The sequence below is a fragment of the Peromyscus maniculatus genome, chromosome 19, assembly GCF_049852395.1.
Source record: "Peromyscus maniculatus bairdii isolate BWxNUB_F1_BW_parent chromosome 19, HU_Pman_BW_mat_3.1, whole genome shotgun sequence".
Lineage (NCBI taxonomy): Eukaryota > Metazoa > Chordata > Mammalia > Rodentia > Cricetidae > Peromyscus > Peromyscus maniculatus.
In genome coordinates this window covers 70,073,068-70,094,556 of record NC_134870.1, presented here as the reverse complement: position 1 = coordinate 70,094,556, position 21,489 = coordinate 70,073,068, and the positions used below count along the sequence as shown (strand labels likewise).

The following is a 21,489-nucleotide window of genomic DNA, read 5'->3' as shown; positions in this document are numbered from 1 at the left end:
TTCACAACAATCTTTATTTGATTGACCGAATCCCCAAATACCCTTTGTCTTGGGTATTTCCGTGTCGTTCAGTTGGCAGCCATGTTGCCCAAGAAGTAACCATTGGCCACGTATTAACTATTAATATTGGACTGAATGTTCAATTTCTCCCTCACAGTTGCTATCTTTGAATGATAGTTGCCATATATCACTAGGAGCTGGTGTGGGGGAGGGTAAACGATTTTCCCTTTCTGTTGTTCTCCTCTGCCTCCTTCTCTCCATCCTCCTCCACCTCCCTTGTTCCTGTTTTTTTTGAGACAGGATATACGTATTCCAGCTAGGGTGGGACTCAGTCTGTAGCCAAGGATGCCCTTGACTTCCTGATCCTCCATGGCGCCCACACCAGTGCCGGGCGGACAGGTGTGCACGAGCACACCACGTCCAGATAAGGGACATTTTCAATATTCCACAACTGCTGCTGGGCAGCCCCACTCTGGAAGCTTTGTGACCTTTTGTGAAGTAACTCTGGGGGAAAATAAATGCTGAAATCTCTTCCTTCACCAAGTCTTCCGTTCAGAGTTGGCCTTCCTCACAGTAGCCACTGGTAGCTTCTTATTGGATCCTGGAAATATGATAAAAATTCAAATATATGTATCTTTACTTTTATAGAAATGGTTTCATTACTTAAAATTCTTTTCAATTTGATTTTCCATTCAACTTTTTAAATTTAGTCATACTGCTTAACTTACATGCATCGTGTTCAAATATATATGTATATATATATATATATATATATATATATATATGACTCTACTTTAATGTATCCTCATTGATTCATTAACTTTTGCTTAGTGTTTATGTTGTCTTTATCCCCCCATAGCATTCACTGAGCTTTGAGGGAACCTCTTCTAAGTCTTTTTGCCTCTTATTACAAGTAAGTGAAGGAGGCAATCCTGACACGCAGTCACTAGGGCACTGAGCTGGGTGTTTTCAACTCTAGCAGTTACTACACTGTGCAAAACGGTGGGCCAACTTCTCCCCCTGCAAGTGTTCCAGGTTCCTCATATCATTACCAACACTAGGTATGGTTTCAAACTTAATTCTTACTGGCTGTCTATCCTCATTCATGCAATAAAAATACCGTACTAGCATGTAAAGGGAAGGTAATGGAATGGAGAATGGAGCAAAGACCACTGGATCCATGTGTCCCTTCTTTAAAAACAAGAAAGTACCAGGCAAGGTGCACATAACTATAGTCCCAGCACACCAGAAGAGGCAGGAGGATTATGAGTTGAAAGCCAGTCTGATAGACATAGCAAGATCTGACCTCAAAAAGTACTAATTAATTAAAGCAAATAAGATAATCTGTGAACATTAATTAAATGCAAATGGTGGGTACAAAAGTTGCTTATGCTGTTTTTACTCTTACCATTTGGTGGATTTACACTGTAATAATTATTCCTTAACCATTTTCAATACAAGGGTTTGTAGCACGAATTGTTAGAAGGTCTTATTAATAAAAACAAACCCAGAGTCAGGTATTGGGGTGAACGCTGAAAGATCAGAGAGACAGAACCAGCCGCAGCTAACCTCGCCTCACCAATTACTCAGCTGATCTCGTTTCCTCAGAATGAAATCCTCTGTGTCTGCATCCAAATGAATCTCAGCTGAACTGCTGCAAAACGCCTAAAAGCTTAACTGTCTCTAGTTCCTGGTCCTCATGCCTTATACACCTTTCTGCTTCCTGCCATCACTTTCTGGAATTAAAGGCATGTGTCACCATGCCTGGCTATTTCCAGTGTGGCTTTGAACTCACGGAGATCCAGATGGATCTCTGCCTCTGGAATGCTAGGATTAAAGACATGTGTGCTACCATTGCCTAACCTCTATGTTTAATATTGTGGCTGTTCTGTTCTCTGACCCCCCAGATAAGTTTATTAGGGTGCACAAGGGTTGAATTAAAAATTATGTGACATGTAAAACAATGTCTGAGATCATTGGGTTTGGATTGATTTGAGTTTAGTTTGGGGATTTGTTTATTAATCTATTTGTTTGTTTTTTGGCATTTCATTGTGAAAGGTAAGAGGTACCATCTAATGATTATATTTGCCCCCATGTGAATCTCTAGCTCATGAAAGCATTTCTGTCAAGTTTTATTCAGATAGTACAACTAATAAATTACTTTATACCTATTTATACCTTGCTGTATTATAGGTCTACAAAACTAGTACCTTTCTATTGTGGATTATAGATCAGGAAGTTCCTCAATAAATAGAATAAACTAAGGCGAGAGTAAGCTGCACATGGATTCTATGTTAAATGATGCCCAGAGTTTTGTGGCATTTTTCTAACCATTCTGGTTTACTAGGAATCCCTATGAACAAAGCCCATTGCTTGTCTCTTACAAGATCTGATTACAAACTCCTAATGGCGCTGTCTTTGCAACTGTTGCCTTCAAAATCTAAACTGTAACACCTTCAAAGGATGTGACTAGAAGGCAGCAAGAAGCCATCGAGGAAGCAACTTTCAATCCTGTCCATTCAGGAGGCACCATGCGAGGTCCCGTAAGCGACATAAAGCCACACGAGGACTGATAATTGAACCACCTTTTCTTTTTACAAGACTAACTACAAAAGTTTTATTTTTCTAGTCAGAAGCTCACTCTGGCTTTGTTCTATTTTGATCTTTATAACTTATTTTAAAGATCGCTCAGTAGTTATTCATTGCTCAGTCAGTCTGACTGACCTTTGGCCAAAAGCAGTGGCAGTTTGACCTGGCCTATGGAACTCAGCGCTTCCCACTCCATGAAGCTAGTCACATAAATAACTTCAAATAAAACCCTCCTGGAAGTCTGTGATGGGCCACAGCATGAGGGAGAAGTGGGGCGACATGGAAAGAATGAAGTGGGAGTGCCCAAGAACAGTGAGAGTGGTGGCCAAGTGTTAAGCATATTTTTTCCTCTCTCCCTTAAGATATTTATCCTCTCAACCAATAGCTGAAAAAATAGCAATGGGAGCACACAAGAAAACAACATAGTAATATGAAATATGTCCCCTTTAGAGGGTAGTCTTTTAAGTGAGCGTCTTTGGGAGTGGGCGTTTAGGGCAAATCACAGCAGCAAAGAATTCAGTGAGGAGAGACTTACGTCTACAACTGACTGGTGGCCGGCACAGAGGATGAGCGGTGCGCCTGTGTTTGTCTACAAGCACACATCGGTGCAGATGCCTGTTTGCCAGTGCACAGGTATTCTATACAAACGTGCCTGCTCACGGACAGTAACAGGAGAACGATCCAAGGGTGAAAGGCTGCCCATGTCTTGAAACCATTCACACTTTATGGTGTCTGAACTTCAAAACGAAGCAGTTCTGAAGGCCATTTAGTGCCACAGTACAGGACTTCCTGAGAAGTTAGGCTCATAAAATAGAGGCGCATCTGGCCAGCAGCACATGAAAAGAGCCCTTTGCAAACAACTATTCAGCCGAGGAGTGTAAACCATTGAGAAACACCTGGCGGATATTGCCCTTGAGGTCCCCAGAGGGCGAAGGCTAGGAAGAGCTTGCTTAATTGGGCATCATCAGGCAACCGGACAGCTCGGGAATACTGGCGGGAAAGGATTAAGAGACCACACCATCCCAACTGTAGTGTTCAGGCGCAACCCCCTCACCAGGAAGAAGTTAGGACAAAATCCTTCAACTATGGCTTCTCGATCCTGTCAAGGCCACTCGTAAGACCACAGGTGCCTTTCTATGATCCAATTGAATGATGCGGGTGGGCTGTGTGTAATCATTCAAGGTCAGACAAAGGTAAAGTATCAATTAATGCTTGATTGAATTGGGTCTGATGTCAAAGGGCTAAATTAAAAAAAAAAACAGAAATATAATATAAAGTTTACACTGTGCTTTCTAAGAACCCACAGAGATCGGAGCCTCAGTTTCCCTCTCTTGAAAACAGAGGAGGGAGGGGGGAGTCAAGTGTTGCAATAGAAGTCTCATTTCCCAGCACTCAGCGAAAGGATCGGAAGTTCAAGAACAGCCTGCCCTACATAAGGAGACCCTGTCTCAAAAAACACAAAGTGAAATAAAATACCAACCACAATATTTTATGTAACTGCGAGGACTGAAATAATAATAACAATGTCAATAATGCTTCATACACGTGACATATTCAGCCAATGTTTTCTTTTTTTTTATTTTCTGTTTAAATAGTGAAACAATACATGGAGGGCATTGCATCCTGAGCTCAACCTCTCCCTTCTTGTTCCCTGCAGCCAGTTCCTCCCTGAAGAAGCGATTCAAGAGGCGGGAGATCGAAGCCATCCAGTGCGAGGTGCGGAAGATGTGCCACTACACCAAGCTTCTGTCCACCAAGAAGAATCTGGACCACGTGAACAAGATCCTGAAGGCCAAGCGGCTGCAGAGACAATCAAAGACTGGCAACAACTTTGTCAAGAAGAGAAGAGGCCGGCCTCGGAAGCAGCCGACCCAGTTCGATGAGGACTCCAGAGACCAAATGCCGGTGCTGGAAAAGTGCATCGACCTACCCAGCAAGAGAGGCCAGAAGCCTAGCCTGAGCCCGCTTGCCCTGGAGCCGGCCGCTGGCCAGGACGCAGTGATGGCCACCATCGAGGCTGTTATCCACATGGCGAGGGAGGCCCCGCCGCTGCCCCCGCCGCCTCCCCCACCTCTGCCGCCGCCCCCACCTCCACCCCCACCACCCCCACCGCTGCCCAAGACCGCGCGGGGCGGGAAAAGGAAACACAGACCACCGCCCCCAGCGCAGCCCGCGCAGCCCCCGCCACAGCCCCTTCCCCAGGAAGAGGAGGTAAAGGCCAAGAGGCCAAGGAAGTCGCGAGCAAGCGAGAGCGATGTCCTTCCCTAGGGCTGGCCTGGGCTGAGGGATCCTGGCAGGGACTGATGCAGGGGAGCTCAGCAGCCAGGGCGGGGCCGATGCCCCACCACAGGGACACCCCGCCCCTCTCTTCAGTGGGCAGGCAGAATGGGCAGAGGGCGGGGTGGAGCCATGAGAGCTCTTGGGGTAGCAGAGAGAGGGGACAACCCCCCGACCCCACCCCCCCAAAAAAAGCAGCTGTCTGTGCTGCACAACATTTCCCAACCCAGAGCCACTCCGCGTGGCCGGATCCTCGCAGGCTGCGGAAAAGGGAGGAAGAGCGCAAAGCTGGTGCTCTCTGATGGCCACCTGACCCCCCCCCCAACCGGCCCCCACCTCATCCCAGGTGCGCCCTTGATTCCAATTTCATTTGCTGGTCAGAAAAATCAAATGGGAAACACCCTCCATTAGCAAACATTCCAAGGGGGAGCAAAGCCGCAAATTTACCAGCTGGCTTGTAAGCCACTTCCACGTAATTAGTTTTTATTTCTTTTGGTTCGCAAACTCAGCTAGGCTTTGGGGCACCAACATCTTCTTCCAGTGACCCGAGAGATGAATCTTTCCGTTAACAACACAGTTGCTCAGATGGAATCTTGTGATCAGAAGGTGGAATTGGACTGATAGACGACCTTAGATCTGCGCGTGTTCCTGTCTCGTACACTGATTTTGTATTGTCTGTTCCTGCTTTTCCTTTGCGATGTGTTTTCATGTACTCCCGTTAACTAGCTGCCTTCTATTTCGTGGTACACATCTAAACAATGTGAACTTTACCCGTGTTGTAAAGTGCACTCCTGGCACCCTGCCTCAAGGAACCAACTTTGAATCCCAATCATTGTGAAACATACTCAGTATTGATAGAAGTTTTTTAATAAGTGACTCAGAGCAGCCAAGGGAGATGTTGACCCAAGTGTCAGCCGGGTAATTTTTATACTTAGAACATATCAGTGGAGAATAGGCAGGATAAAATGGTTTTAATACCCCACAGCAAGTGGAATAACTGATACGTCACCAAATATCAAAATCCCATGCCCACCAGAAAGAAAACCGTCTAGCAATGCCTTGGTACCTGATTATTTTCATGCAAAGAGATGTCATAGGTTGTTGAGAAAGAAAAAGAAGGAAAGAAAGAAAGAAAAAGAAAGAAAGAAAGAGGTCCATTATCTCTTAATTATTTCTTAAAAGTGAAGGGGAGTAAGTGTTCTTATCTAAGAAAAATAAAAATTAATGTATTGAAAGGGTGTCACCACTCCAATTGTATCAAGCCACCTTGGACAAAGTATCCAAATTGTGGTTGCCTTAATACACTAAAACATTGCTGTACATAATGTAATTATAAATCTATCAGTCTGCATGGATGCAAACTGTGTGTGACAAATCGTCTTTTAAATGGTCAATTTCAATTGTACATTTCTCATCCAAGTTGTGCTCTAGCCACTGGTTTAGTGTGGACAGATATTCCGTCTATCATCCATTTCCAAAGCCTGAGTAGAACACGTGAAGACTCAGAATGGATGCGATCTTATCCCACTGCCCTAGATATTTTTAAAAGTCAGATGTGGAAATCTCAAATAAGTACTTTTCAATTTCCTCCCTTACTCCTCACCCTAACTTCTTCAAGACAGCAAATACCTGGCATCATAGCTTATACAAAAAGAAACACAAAGAATTTCGTTTTCTAAGGAGAATTAGGATATCCAGTTTGCTTTCAAATTAAGTTTCTTTAAAGTAAGTTGGGACCAGCTAAAAAACTACATTAGCATTTCAGAACACAGTTTCTCCTCCTCAGAGAGATGGATTTTTATGGGGGGAGGGGCATAAGTGAACAAGTGGGTAATACTGAAGGAAATTTGAAAATCCCAAGTTAATATGCTTGTATATATCACTACTGTGTCATGACAGCAACCATTGCTTGGAATTACAGAGCCATCCTATTCTGTACTGTCGAAATGGACTTCATGTCATCTGCAGCCTGCTCAGTCTCATTTAATCCTAGCAATACGTAAGTTTAAAGGACTCCGCTTATTTCCAGCTTTTATCCTAAATACTCAGTTTGTGACCTGGGTGGACCTATGGCATTTCACAGAATTTGAACAGCAGAATCTGCACAGCCATTTTCAACCTGTCACTCCTGAGCCATGTCTGAGCAGCTCCAAAGTCACGGGGGAAGGTATAGCTCAGTCCCTTTCCCCCAACCATTCCTCCGAAAGACCAGCCATTCCCATTCCAATTAAGCCATAAAGAAGGTTCTCTTCCTGTTGGACTTCGAAAACCATTTTTTTTCTTTCTTCCTTCATTCATTCTTGCTGTGATGTAGTCCCCCAAACAAGTCTCTGAGCAATCGAAACATTCTTACAGAGGAGAGAGAGCCCAGAGAACACCCAGCATTTAATTGGCATTAACCTGCCATTGGTGATTTAGTGCAAAAGAAGTTTGGGTTAGAAATTACAAACCAATAAAAAGATTCCAGGAGATATTCAGTGGACCTGCAACTTAACACATGAATTGATCCTGGAGTTAAATGTGAGTGAAATGTAAATCCCTGCTTGCACACTCTGAAAACTGTTTGGAAAACTAGAGGACCAAAGAAAGCCATGGTAAACAGCAGCTGGAGGGTGGCAGTGATCCCATTCATCTACACGGCTCCCCATACCAGGTGTCTCCCTCATTGTCACATACTTTTTTCTCTCGTTTTTCATGAACGCTAACTCATCTTCTTGCTACGACTATTTGTGTATTCCCTAACTCCCCGTTTCCCTCTCCTTTGCTGCCCAGGCCCCTCCATGAAGCCAATTGAATTTCCACATCTAGTTGGTTTTAAAACCAAGCAGAGAACCCAGCTCTTGATTTAAAGTATGGAGGTTCTTAACTACACAGCACTGCCTTCTGGGGATGCATTTCTACCTTGAGAGGTGTCATTTGGGATCCTCAAGACACCATTTACAGATCCATAAAATATCTTGTAATGATCCCTTGCTTCTAATTTCTCTCTTTCTTCTTCTTTTCTTTTTAGAATGCTCCTTCAGCAAGTAGGTAGGAAACCACTTACACTCTAAGGAGACCAATTAGAGATGAGAAGGTGAAACCTAGATGCAAAAGCTCCTTGGGGGCGCTGGTCGGTCTTTAGTCCACCTTTCCAAGGGACTAGAAAGCCATTTGCTTTTCGACCCCTCGTCTCAAATGAGAGGAACAGAAGCTTAACTCTCTCCAATAGCCCAGCTGTGGCTACCAGCCAAGGAAGACAGGTCAGCAAAGGGAAAGCATGGAGGGTCCCTCTGTGACTCGGCAGGACCAGGACTCAGCAGTCACTGGCAGCCTAGTGAAGGGGACTAAGGGCTGACAGTAGATTAGTGTTTTAACGTGACTGCTGTCTGCAGCGGGGGGCCATGTTCAATGGCAGTCAGAATTTGTGTTCTGCACATTGCTGTATCTATAAATATGATAAGCAAGTGGTGACAGAAATATAGTATAAGGTGATATATTATAAGCAGATCATAAAGGATTTGGTATTAGGACTTAAGCAGAAAATCTTACTCCTGGCTTGTTACTCAACAATAATCAGATAATAAGCTTGTGGAGTGTATTTTTCCCTATCGCTAGGAAGGTTGACCTGGGAACTGTCTAAAGTCTACACGGATATTTCCAAAGCCTTTAAATGCCAACTGTAGCATAGTGAGGGAGTGACAGGAGCCAAAATGCCTCAAAAGCCATTTAAGTGTTATGTCGCAGGGTTTTCAGTCCTACTCATTATGTAAAAGTACATAAATATAGATATTTTTCTCAACACTACCCTATCGTATCACAATGGTCCAAATGCCAGCGCTTACAGATAATGTCATCACAGTGCCTAGAAACTCAAACTGTAACATACCGTAGCATCTTCTTGGTGTTTCTTCACGTTTCTTTCCACACAGCAAGGCTCCCTCTGCCTCGTGTTTCTAAGAGAGTTCACCCCACTGAGGAGCCTGTCTTCCCTGTTGGACTCAGTCACTTGGGGAACAGTCACAGAAGCACATATCAACCAAGGAAGAGACTTCCTGGATATCTGTCTCCCACTTGCCCAGGTAGAATAAACACTAAAGAGGGAGAAATCGGAGAGCTGCCAACTGGTCAACTTGGAAGGGTAGTTCTGCCCTGGATTGGTATCTTTCTTTTTTCTTCCTTTTTTTTTTTTTAAAAAAAAATCTATTTCTTAAATAATAATAAATGCACATGATGTGTTAAATATGTACATATATATTTCAAAAAAATGGGCACAAGATTGTCTTACAAGTCCTTCTGGCTAATTTTTAGTTTGTATTCATAAGTGGTTTTTAAAAGCCTTTTTTAAAGTGTAATTTGCATGTCCTACTTTGATTGTATGTAAACATATTTTAGAACAAAAAAATGTATTTGTATTTTATTGAATATAGAGGCAAGAGAAATTGTACATTGTTTGAAATGTTCTTTTTGTAACAGTTTTTATTCATAAAGCATTTTTGTACATTTCAATGAACATGGACTTGCTGTCATTTGAGGCGTAGCGACATCTGGCATGCTTTACTGGCATGCTCTACCATGGTCTTAGATGTTGGGTTTTAAACATTTTTTTTCTAAAAGAAAGCTCGCTCGGTGTCTTCGCTACCAGATCAGGTTAGCACAGTACAGAGCACTTAACTATTAAAAAAAAAGTTGGTCCTATTCATATGTTATTCATTGTGTGAAATTAAAGACATTCAATTCTGTCTAACATGAGTTGTGAATTCTTTTGTCTTATTTTCCATCTGGTTCACATCAATAAGCAGTTTAATAGCATTTGAGGGTCTCTTCTCACACCAAGTGGATACACAATCATTGACAAAATTTTAACCCAACTTCTGTCTCTGGGAAATATACTGTAGACAGTATTTGAGTCTGATTTGCAGGGCTTGTGTTCAGAAAATACTTTCCTACCTGGCTATCCTGCACAGGTCCATTCATATCACTATAAATTTCTTGTTACAGCCAGTCTCAGTATGTTGGAGACCTAGTGTAGCCTGAAGACTTAGAAGAACATATGGGTGAGAATGAAGCTCTCACCCCAAATTTTCCATGATTTCATATTCCTGAGGAAAGAAGGACTTCCACGAGTTCTGCAATGATAGGAAAGAAGGGCTTTGTAATAAATGTCAGGTACTGGTCACCTACTGCTGTCTATGTTGAGTGCCTTTGTGCTGAAAGAATGCACATGGCTTACATTTGACCAATAAACTAGCACTCCTAAGCAATATGACAAAGGGTATAGAGATGATAAAGTCTCAAACAAAAGATGCAAACACAGATGTTTTCTCTTCCCACCTTTCCTGTTCCCAATTTTTATTTTGTATTTGGAAACCTGTTTTAGATTGCAGGCTGTAAATTGTGTGGTTTATAAACATACAGGCATAATGGGGTTCTCTTTGCCATCTTTCTCTCATCTTCTAAGACTGCATGTCCCAAAGCCAACAAGACAGACAAGAAAGGCTACGAGCAGGTCCCCATACCCTCCCAGTCTGTGTCACTCACTATGACCTTGATCAAGGCATGTGGTATTAGAGCACCCACAGAAGTCTTAGTGGTCCAGTGGGATGAGTGGAAATGCCCAGAAGCTGGCCCTCAGAGTGACGGAGCACTTAACCTGGAGGACCGAGGACTGGGAAGACTCCCACCAGTTTGCACTTCCTCTTCTCTGCAGACTGACTTGTATTAAACCAAGAAATATTAGAACTATAACATTTCTAATTCCAGCTCATGGGTTGATATTTCCAAAATCAGTAATGATGTCTGAGAGTCTCCCTCATGCCTTCTTAACAGCTCCTCAAACAGGAGTAAAGGTCCCCTTTGCCTCAACTACAGGGTTATCGTTCAGGCCGAAATGTGCTCACAGTGGTTCTCAGGAGAGTGGTGCCTGTCTGTACCTGTGGTTGGTGTAAATCTCAGTCTACAGATAGATAAGTGGAATCAATACACATTTACAACTTGTCTGTAAGTCATAGATTTTAAAAATTTTTTTAAGTATATCACCACCCTATTCCACCCACCAAGCAGAATCTGAGTTCCAAAGCGAAGGAGGAGAAGCTGGGTTCCTTGAAGGCCTCCCTCCTCTATTTCCCTGATCTCTGGGCATTTTTAACTGAAAGGCCAGAAAGAGAATACTTTTGGGGGGTTTGTTGGTAGTAATGTTTCTGATTTTTTGTTTGTTTGTGTGTTTGTTTGTCTGTTTTGAGGCTGAGTCTCATTGTGCAGCCTGAGCTGGCTTTCAACTCTCAGCAGCCCTCCTGCCTCAGCCATGGAAGTGCTGGGATTACAAGTGGGTGCCATCACATCCAAATGAGGAACATAGTTTTTATTTTTTTTCTCCTCTGCCCTTGAAGTCAGATACATACCCTGAGAGGATGAGTATGAGCCACCCTATCTGCCCAGATTAGGGTGCTAAGAGACAGAGCTGTAGGAATCAGTTACCACGTTAAAAACCTACCTAGCATGAGACAGAGAGTGGGACAGTATGATTTGCAGGGTTGAAGGATGGCCCCTGACCCAGCAGGCTTCTTTTTAGTTCAGATGATATAGTCAGCGGATGGGATGGGTTCGGAACTGAAGGGATCCCACACAGTACTGTGCATCTTTATCGTTAGTGCCAACATTGATTTTTGTGGGAAATGTCAATATCCAGATTTTTAGTTCTTTTTTGTCAGATTTTTAGTCCGTATAAAACTGTGGCAATATACTTTCTTGTCATGAAAGCTTTTAATTTCTAAGATGAAATTAGAGAAAAAACTAGTTCCAAAGTGTTATTCACATTCACATATGGTAAAGCTGGGATCCACCAAATGAGAAATGTTAAAATCTTCAAACAGAAACCACACACATTCTCTTATTAAGCTTGATATTTTAAAATGTAATTAGCTTCTTTTCAGTAGACATTGCATGAGAGTACGAGTTCTGGGACATGGAATATAATCTTGCCTGGTCACTAAAGAATTCTGTCCCAGGAAGTAAAATGGACCAAAGCTATCACCCACCTGCTTTATAATATGAGAACTAGAACATCCTTAAGTCTGAGTGTCTTGTTGTCTTTGTACCTTCTCAACAGGCCCTACCTTTAATTCCCAAATCCATGCTCAATATTTCACGAAGCCTGTGACATTCTGAGTTGTTACCTCAGCAACATATCCTGTTCCAATACAGCTGATAGATAGGAAGATGTTATGGGAAAGTATGATCAAGTCATATGTTCAAGCCCACACTCCCTCCCTCTTCCCCTGTCTCCCTTTCTTCCCTTGATAACACATTACCAGGTACTAAATCCATAAGGATGAATAAGAATAACAGCCTCATTTAGGCTTCTTGTTTTGATTTTGATTTGGTTGAAATCCCCCTGTCTCAGCCTCCATAGTGTTAAGATTACAGGTAAATGCCACCACACCTGGATCACTGAAATCTATTCAAGATACCCTACCTAGATAATGATTACTCTCACTCCATTATCTTCCTCTCCAAATTCTAATTATCTTTATGGCTTTATTCAAACTTCAGCTCCTCTCAGAAGTCTTTTGCCCACAACCCACAATCATCTCTTCCTGTACCGCTCACTCACTAACTGGCCTCATTAATTCCCTATACAATGGTGTATAATTATCACTCGGTGGCTGCCATGTAAAGTTATAGGCTGCTCCCGATACAAGAGAACCTGGCTGAAAAGAAAATAGAGATAAAACCCAGCCTGGATTCCCCTCACCAAGCTGTATGCCTTACTGAGATATCTGCTTCAAATGGACATCTCTTTTGTCATTCTCACTTCAGTAACAGAAACAAAAAAGAGAGAAAGGAAGAAGAGGAGGAGGAGGAAGAGGGGGAGAGAGACAGAGATATGAAATGACATAGCAAAGAGACAGATCTAATGTAGGTCCTTGAGAACTGTGGTCAGTCAACTTCTAGACCAAGTTCTTCTACCTCCTCTGTCCTCTCAGACCTGGCAGGCTGTCTGCTCCTGCAAAGGCCAGTTTGAATCCACCAACACACACACACACACACACACACACACACACACACACACACACACACACACACTTTACTCAGCAATACTCTGAATTCTAGAACACCCTTGAATCTATTCTCAAATTAAACAACTGATATAGCACTTTGCCAGGAAAGATGGACATAAAAAAGTAGAACCAGAGCAGACAATGGTGAGGTGCTGTAGCATATCCCTGTTAATAAAATTCACTCATCTATTTGAAATGTGATGTCTCAGAAGATCTTCGGATTTCCAAAGAGTTTGGAACTTTTGTTATGAAATAATTATAGAGTCCCAGGAGGTTACAAAGGAATATTCAAGGATCTTCTTCTATACAGGCCTGTCTCAAGTCTCCTCTCCCATGGGTCAATTTCCCACATAATCACAGCACAATATCTAAAGCAGAAACCTGACAGGCTAAAATCCACAGAGCTTAGACACAAGACCCTCTATTTGTGAGTGTGACTGACATATGTATGTTGTGTGTGTGTGTGTGTGTGTGTGTGAGCGAGTGAGTGGTTTTATATAAAGAATTGTGGGATTCTGTCCTGTGTTTGGCTTTATGTAACTACTGCCACAGTCAACATATTCAGTTGTAACATCCCCACAAATATGTCACTCTGCTAACCACCCACCTCTCCCCACTGTCCACACCCCTAGCAACCATTTAGGTATGCTCCATCTCCAAAATTTTGCTACTTCAGGAACACTACACAAATGGAATCATGTAATACATACTCCTTTATTTTAAAAGTCTATTTTTAGAACCACTTTAGATTTACAAAAAGCTATGAAAATTGTCGCGTTTCTAAGAATACTGCCCCCAGTTTCCTTTACTATTAGCATCTTACAATAGTGTGAGAACACAGAGGTACAACACAATATGTAGAAGTTAATTGTTACCTTTCTTATAATTAATAAAACGATATCATTACATTTTCATTAAGGTCCATGCTTCATTTTGATATCCTTAGTTTTTAGCTAATCTCCCTTTTCTTTTCCAGGGGCCTGCTCAAGATGGGGTAGTAGAGTTAATGTTCACATTCTCTAGCTTCTCTGGGCTGTGACAGTTTTTCACACTTGGCTTCTTCTTGGTATCCTTCATAGTTTTGAAGAGACCTAGCCAGATATTTTATAGAACAGCCCTTATCTGAGATGTGTCCGTTTTGGTGTTGTTATTATTTTGTTTTCTTGTTCCTACAAGTAGATAGACCCTAAGTTTTAGAGAGGAAAACAGTAGAGGTCAAGTGATGAGGGTTGGTCCTATGAAGATGTGTACTGTCAGCATGATGCCTCATGACCCTGACCTTGCTTGCCTTCCTAAGTTAGCATATGTCTAGTTTCTCAACAATAAATTTCTTCTTTGTTTCTCTTTTTCCCATAGTGTGCTCTTTGCAAGGAAGTCTGTACTCAGAGCCCACATTTAAGAAGTGTGAAATTATGCTCCACCTCTTCAAGTATCTACATAAATTATTTGGAATTCATATGCATAAGAGATTTTTTCTATTTTGACTCATTTGATTTTGAAATCATTTCATACTTACAAAAAAAATTACAAAACCAGTACAGATTTTTATGTAACATCTTCCCCCAGCTTCCTGTACTGTTAAAATTGTACATAACCATAACACACTAAGAAAGTAACTTTTAGCATAATACTATTCTTGTAACTTCAGAATGAATTTCTCTGTTTTTTCTAATAATGCCATTTAACAAATTTTAACTAATGGGTCTCAGCTGACCTATTCCATACAAGAGTCCTTAACAACAAGCAGGGGACAAAGGCCAAGCCCCCAGAAGACAGCCACTATATAGCAAAATACAGACAGCATTCATGTTCTGTCTGAACCATTTCAAGAGTGGTGTGCAGTAGTGTTGTAGATACTCACAGTGTTGTGCAACAAATCCCCCCTTTTTCATTTTGCAAAACTAAGCCATCCCTTAGGAACCTAGCAACCATAATTACACTTTCTGTCTCTGTGAGTTTGACCACTCCAAGCATTTAATACAGTAGAGCCACACAGTTTTTGCCTATTAAATGTTTTTCTTTCATCTTTGATCTATTGCTGAGTAGTATCCTTACATGGATATGCCAGGATTTGATCAATCCCTCTCCAATGAAGAAAATGTGGGTACTGTCCAGTTTTAAGCTATTACAAAGTTTCTATAAACAGTTATATACATGTTTTGGTGTCAAAATAAATTTTTTCATTTCTGAGAAAATTGCCCCAAACTGTTACTGGTGGGTTATAAATTATTTTAAGTTTTGAGGGGAGTTATCAAACTGTTTCCCAGTGCAGTCAAACCATTTTACGTTCCCACCACCAATGTATGAGTGTGCCAGTCTTTCTGAACCCTCACCACTATTTGTTATTATCACCACTTTTCCTTTTAGTCATTCTGATAGATAACTAGTCTTAGTCTATTCAGACTACAACAGGTAGACAGGTGATAGACCGTGTACCAGTTATTGCCACCTTGATAAAACCAAGAGTTGCCTGGAAAAGGGAAGCTCAATTGAAGAACTGTCTATATCAGATGGGCTTGTGGGTAATTGTGAGGCATTTTTCTTAATTTCTAATTGATGTAGCAGTGCCTGGGACTGGGCTGTATAAGAAAGTCAGCTGATCATGTCCCTGGAAGTGAGCCAGCAAGCAGCATTCCTTCATGGCCTCATATACTCAACATTACTCAACCTTACTCTTGACATGGTTCCAATAGAATATTAATGCTATGTATATTGTTCCTGCCCTAATTGTTATGAATTATTAATTAATTAATTAATTAATTAGTAATTTATCAATGACAGGCTATAATGTGAACATCTAAGCCAAATAAGCCTCTTCTTCAACCAATTGTGTTTGGTTGGTCATGGTGTTTATTACAACAGAAAGCAACTAAACAGATAGATTAGACAGATAGATTAGATAGATAGATGATAGATAGATAGAATAGTCATAGATACATATACATATACTTTGAAATAAATTTTTAAGCAAATATCAATATGTTTTATATATGAATATGTTTTCATATTGATAATACTAATTCAAAATTGTTCCTATTCCTTAATTTTAGTTGGAAATTTGTAAAAGCTGCATTTCTATCTCCTAAAGAATTTTCAGAGAAATTCAATTATCTTTCCGGTTTTTCTACCCCAAATTATATACATAAGAGTTCACAGATACAAACAGAATCGTATCAACATAGTCATTGAAAATGGTATTTTCTTTCTTCCTTCTGTCAGGCTTATAACTATTCTGTATTTCTACATTTGGAGCATAAAAACACATGACACTGGCCCTTTTAACATCAGTCTATAGGTGTTAAATGTAACCCAACACAACCAGTGGATAGGAAGATCCATTCTGTGGAAAGTCTACTTTAGACCAACCCCTTGGCCATTTTGAGTTTTTTGATGTACTTAAGCCAACAGACTAAGAAGTAATAACAAACAGTATAAGAAAGGGTGATAAATCCAGACTACCAGAGGGAAAATGGATTGCTTCCCCACCATGAAGATAGAGAATATTATGTCAGGAGTGCAGGAGATCCTTTAGGGAGTCTCTTGGCATTACCATGTCCTGTGATTAAAGTAAATGGGAAACCACAACAACCACGTCCAGGCAGGGCAGCAAAGAGCCCAGACCCTTCCATGATGAAGGCATGGGTCACTCCTCCAGGAAAAGAACCAAGACTTGCTGAGGTACTTGAAAAGGGTGGAGAAGATACGTGATGAGTAGTAGAGGAAGGCAGTTAATTATATTTACCAGCTAAGGCCATGTGATCAGCTGCAGAAATAAGAATTGCAAGTGAGGTTAGTGTCTCTGTCCTATTTCGTTAAGAACATGTACATTATATATATTGAGCTGATATTTGCATTTTCTTTCCTCTATTTTTATGATGTAACATCGGTTGAAATAACACTGGTAGTTAAGTGTTGTAAATCTTTTTTTACCATATTTAAAAGATGAAGCATTCCTCAATGCTTAGGGGCTTAGTCACAGATTCTAAAACATATAACACATTTGAGGTTCTAGGTGGCGTAGTTATATCTCCTTAGGCCGAATTATGACTTGGTTATTGCTTTCATTTGGAAATTATGCATGACACAAGGAGGTATGATTGTGTGTCAAGTTGACAAGGGGTAGAATTGTGATGACAAATCTTGGTTGGCAACTTGACTGCATCTGGAATCAACTGAAACACATGTTGCTGGGTATTGCTGTGAGGGATTTTTCTTAATCTGATTATTTGAAGAAGGAAGATCTGCCCTAAATCTGGGCCACACCTTCTGAAGGCAGCCCTCATAAAAGGAACTGGAAAAAAAGGAAACTTAGCTTTTTGCCAGCTTGCCCTTATTCTCAATGGCAAATTTGTCTATCCTGTTCCTGTACTGGTATTAAGTCCAGTTTCTTCAGGATTCCAATGTGGACTGAAAATCAGCAGCTCTCCAGGAATCCTACAGAACCCTGGCACCAGGCTGAGACCTCAGAGACATTAAGCCTTGTGGACTGGACAACTACTGAATTCTCAGGCTTCAAACCATGACAGCCATAGTTGAACTACCAAAACATATCCTGTAAGCCAGTCTAATAAATTCTCTTTCTATATATTCTTCCCATCAGTTCTGTTCTGTTAGAGAACCCTGGCTAGCACACAAGAGCTCAGTGATATAAATAGAACAGTATAAACATGATTATTGAAAACACAGCATTTGTAGTCTTCCTACTTCCGTGTTTATAACTACTCTGTACTTTCACTTGGGGACATGGAGCACATATGAACTTGTTCCCTTTAACACACATATAACATCCAGTGTGAAAGTAACAGGCTAGCTAGTGCTCGTCTCCTCTTTCTGTATCTTGTCCAACTAGATGTCCTAAGAAAGGACTCATGGCAATAAAGCTTCTCCAGTTCCTTCATGTTAATGGGAGTTTGCACCCATCATACTTGAAGTCACTGGATGCATATGAAGTCCTTGGCTCACAAGTGCGTTCCCTGAATATTTTAAGACAGTTCCTCCGTTCTCATCTGGCAGGAAATATGTTTTAGAAAATTTAATTATAATTTAATTTTCTTTTGCTTGTGTCATTTTCTTTTTTAGATACACAGATATTTTTTTCTTTCTCTCTTAAAATATATTACTTTTATTAGCATGTATTTAGTTTGTTAAATGTTTTCCTTAATGTGTAACTTAAATAATTTTAAAGAAACATTTTCCCCCTATCAAATATTTTTACTCTTTTTTCCTGTTTTCTTTCATTGATTTTCTTTTTTGAGAAATCCTACCATCTTCAGAGAACTTCCTCTTACAGCCTCAATTTCAGTTACACATTTGGGAGTTGTCTTTATCATTTCATTTCTTTTAAATTATAGAACAAGCTGCCACCCCTTTACTCTGTTTCCTTTAGCTATTTAATTGTGTTTGTTCATTCTTATATTCTCTGTTATTAATAGTGTTTGATTGATTTGTTTGGATAGTATTGTTTCTGTTCTTTCTCTCTTCTCCCTCCCTCCCTCCCTCCCTCCCTCCCTCCCTCCCTCCCCTCTTCCTTCCTTCCTTCCTTCCTTCCTTCCTTCCTTCCTTCCTTCCTTCCTTCCTTCCTTCCTTCCTTCCTTTCCTTCCTCCAGCCCTCCTTTCTTCTTTCTTCCTGCCTTCTTCTTTCTTTCTCTCTCTCTTCCTTCATTCCATTCTTCCTTCCTTCCTTTCTTCCTTCCTTCCTGCCTTCCTTCCTCCCTTCTTTCCTTCCTTCCTTTCTTATTTATTTATTGTTTTGAGACACAGTCCTGCTCCATGGCCCAGCTTGGTCTTAAATTCACTGTGTTGTCTGGCGTTGATGCTGAACTGACAGTCCCTCTTTGTCAGGCTTCCGGGGTCTGGAATTACAGGCATTTGCTGCTGCCATTCATAACTTTCCTTTGGTTTCATCTTCTTTTTTGACACAGGATTTTTATTCATTTTTAATTTTTCTGAGTTATTTCAGTTCACCTGTTTCACTGCTTCCAATTTGTATTATTATCTCACATTTTTAGTATTGTCTTAATATCTTGATTCATTTTGAAGTAATAAGTTAGAATTTGGGGTACTATTTAAACTTTTTACATTATTTGCTTTTTTGTTTATTTATGTGTATTGTGTGAGTGTGCACAATCTCACAGGCCTGGTTTGTTTTATATGTTTATTTTTTACAATTCTTTCTTTTTTCCTTTTCTTTTAACAGCTGTTATAAGATTTAGAAGTTTATCTTCACTGTAATTTTTTAAATTAGTTCTTAACTTTTAGAAACATTTAAGAATAAGGATGGCTTTTCAAAGTTTAGGACATGCCATCTTCTACTATCCCTCTGTAATGTCAAAAATTTTGCTGAGACTGCCTGCCTGTTTCCTTGCCCAGCTCTATTTGATATTTTCTTCCACTCTCTCTCTATTATCCTTAATACCATTTAAGTGACACTGAATTTAACTATAGATAATATTCTGTAGTCAGAAGTTTTCCTGTGTTCCAGCTGTCCAGCAGTCTGGACAAATCTCTCCTACTCATGTCCCGCAAATAAGCACACAGAGGCTTATATTAATTATAACTGCTTGGCCATTAGCTCAGGCTTATTACTGACTAACTCTTATGCTTAATTTAACCCATAATTCTTATCTATGTTTAGCCACGTAGATTGGTACCTTTTCTCAGTTCTGCCTTGTCTTGCTTCCTCTGTGCCCATCTGGCGACTTCTGACTCAGCCTTCCTCTTCCTAGAATTCTCCTTGTCTGCTTATCCCTCCTATACTTCTTGCCTGGCTACTGGCCAATCAGCATTTTATTTATCAACCAATCAGAGCAACACACATTCACAGCATACAGAATGACATTCCACAGCAATAGTCTCAAGATTTTGTGATACATGGCATATGAATTTTATGGAGCCTATAACCCATCCCTGCTCACAAGCCAAGGTTGTTTCCAACTTTAACCTGTAATATGACACACAAAAGTGAATGAAGGTTGGGCCAGGCCACTAGTGTTTGCATTGTTTAAAGAGACGAAAAGAATGTATCTCAGCATAGATTGCTCAGGAAACAGGAAGACATCTTCAGGTGGACTTAGCTGACCTAACCCTCTCTCATGCTGCCCTCAGTTCTCAGAATGGTTGTAGAAGAGACTGAGAATACCACATCCTAAGAAATGGATGAAGCATCCAAACCCACCCAAGCTGTGTCCTAAGCCCTTCTTAGAGTGGGATATTATGAAGCACTCAGGACCAGTAATCCAAGCCATGTGCACAGTGAACCTCCAGGACAGAGAGCTGGCAGGGTCTCTTGGCTGAGGTACAGTGTACGGCCCATGTAGATAAGACACAGTCTCCTGTGGGAAGTTCTCCCAAACTTTGAAAAACTGGCTTACCCAGGATTCTAGGCTTCTGTTTGTTCTTGCTGCCTACCTGTAAGTAAATTTACTTTTGAGTCTTCTGTCTCATCAAATTTGAAAACCTTTGCCAAGAAGCACTATCCCCCGGCAGATGTCATAAATGAAAGGAAAAATGACATAAGTGAGTACATTATAATTATTATGCACGTGGGATAATTATGGTATAGAGAGGCAATCAGACTGGTTGATGGGGCAAAGTATCACAGAATATCAATGGGGAATAGATGATAAAAAATAGGAGGGAATGATCATGTTAAAGAAAAAAATGGGAACAAAATTACTAGCATTTTTGTTTGTTTGTTTGTTTTTCGAGACAGGGTTTCTCTGTGTAGTTTTGCTCCTTTCCTAGATCTCACTCTGTAGACCAGGCTGGCCTCAAACTCGCAAAGATCAGCCTGCCTCTGCCTCCTGGCTGCTGGGATTAAAGGCGTGTGCCACCACTGCCCGGCAAGCCAAGTCTTATAGCTGGACTATGGGTTACCTTTCCTACTTAGAAAATAGGGTGTTTTCCCATACACTGTTTCACATATGTTAATTCAAGGCAGCAGTACATTCCTATAGGCCTGCTCAAAAACCATGGCTTTGTGAGGCTGTGCATAGAGCCAGTGCTGTTCCTCAAGGAAAATGTATGCAATGATGGGTAACACGGGTGATATTTTTAAAAATCCGCAAAACAGAAGGACTGTAAAAGACCCACAGCGAGGCATAACATTAAAAGTTGACCTCCTTCTTTTATGTTTAAGGGAAGTTACTTTTTAGAATAACACGTGTGAAGCAAAGGACAGATGAGCATGAGCTGAGAAGTACTAAGGTGAGCTGTTTTTCTCCCTGAGATGTTGGTTACTCTTGTGTCTTGTTGATAAACACACCGACCGGAACATCTGAGGGGAGGAAGGATTTCTTCTAGCTCACGGTTCTGGGGGTGTCAACCCATCGAGGTGTGAGAAGAAGTGGCAGAGCTCCTGGAGGAGGGGGCACCTCCCTTCAAAGGAAACCAGGGAGCAATCAGCAGCTCAATCCAGGGGATGGGCCACAGGCCTTCAGAGCCCCGCTCTCATGCCTCATTTCCACCAGGCAGGCCCCGCCTCCTAACGCACAAGGTAGAAGAACACCTGCTCACAGCACACACCTACAGCTTGAGTTTCAGATTCCGATTATGACCGTCTTGTTCCTTCTTTCTTCACAAGTAC

At 41.1% G+C, this 21,489-nt stretch overlaps 1 protein-coding gene across 1 annotated transcript in view; it reads left to right on the top strand.

Annotated features, from left to right (window-relative positions):
• Positions 1-9,594, top strand: part of LOC143269630 (SET-binding protein-like) — an 85,478-nt gene extending 75,884 nt beyond the window's left edge. Inside the window, exon 3 of the mRNA XM_076555562.1 lies at positions 4,247-9,594. Coding sequence (XP_076411677.1) covers positions 4,247-4,857 — 611 coding nt within the window. The 3' untranslated portion in view covers positions 4,858-9,594. The remainder of the gene's footprint in view (positions 1-4,246) is intronic.
• Positions 9,595-21,489: the final 11,895 nt, after the last annotated feature.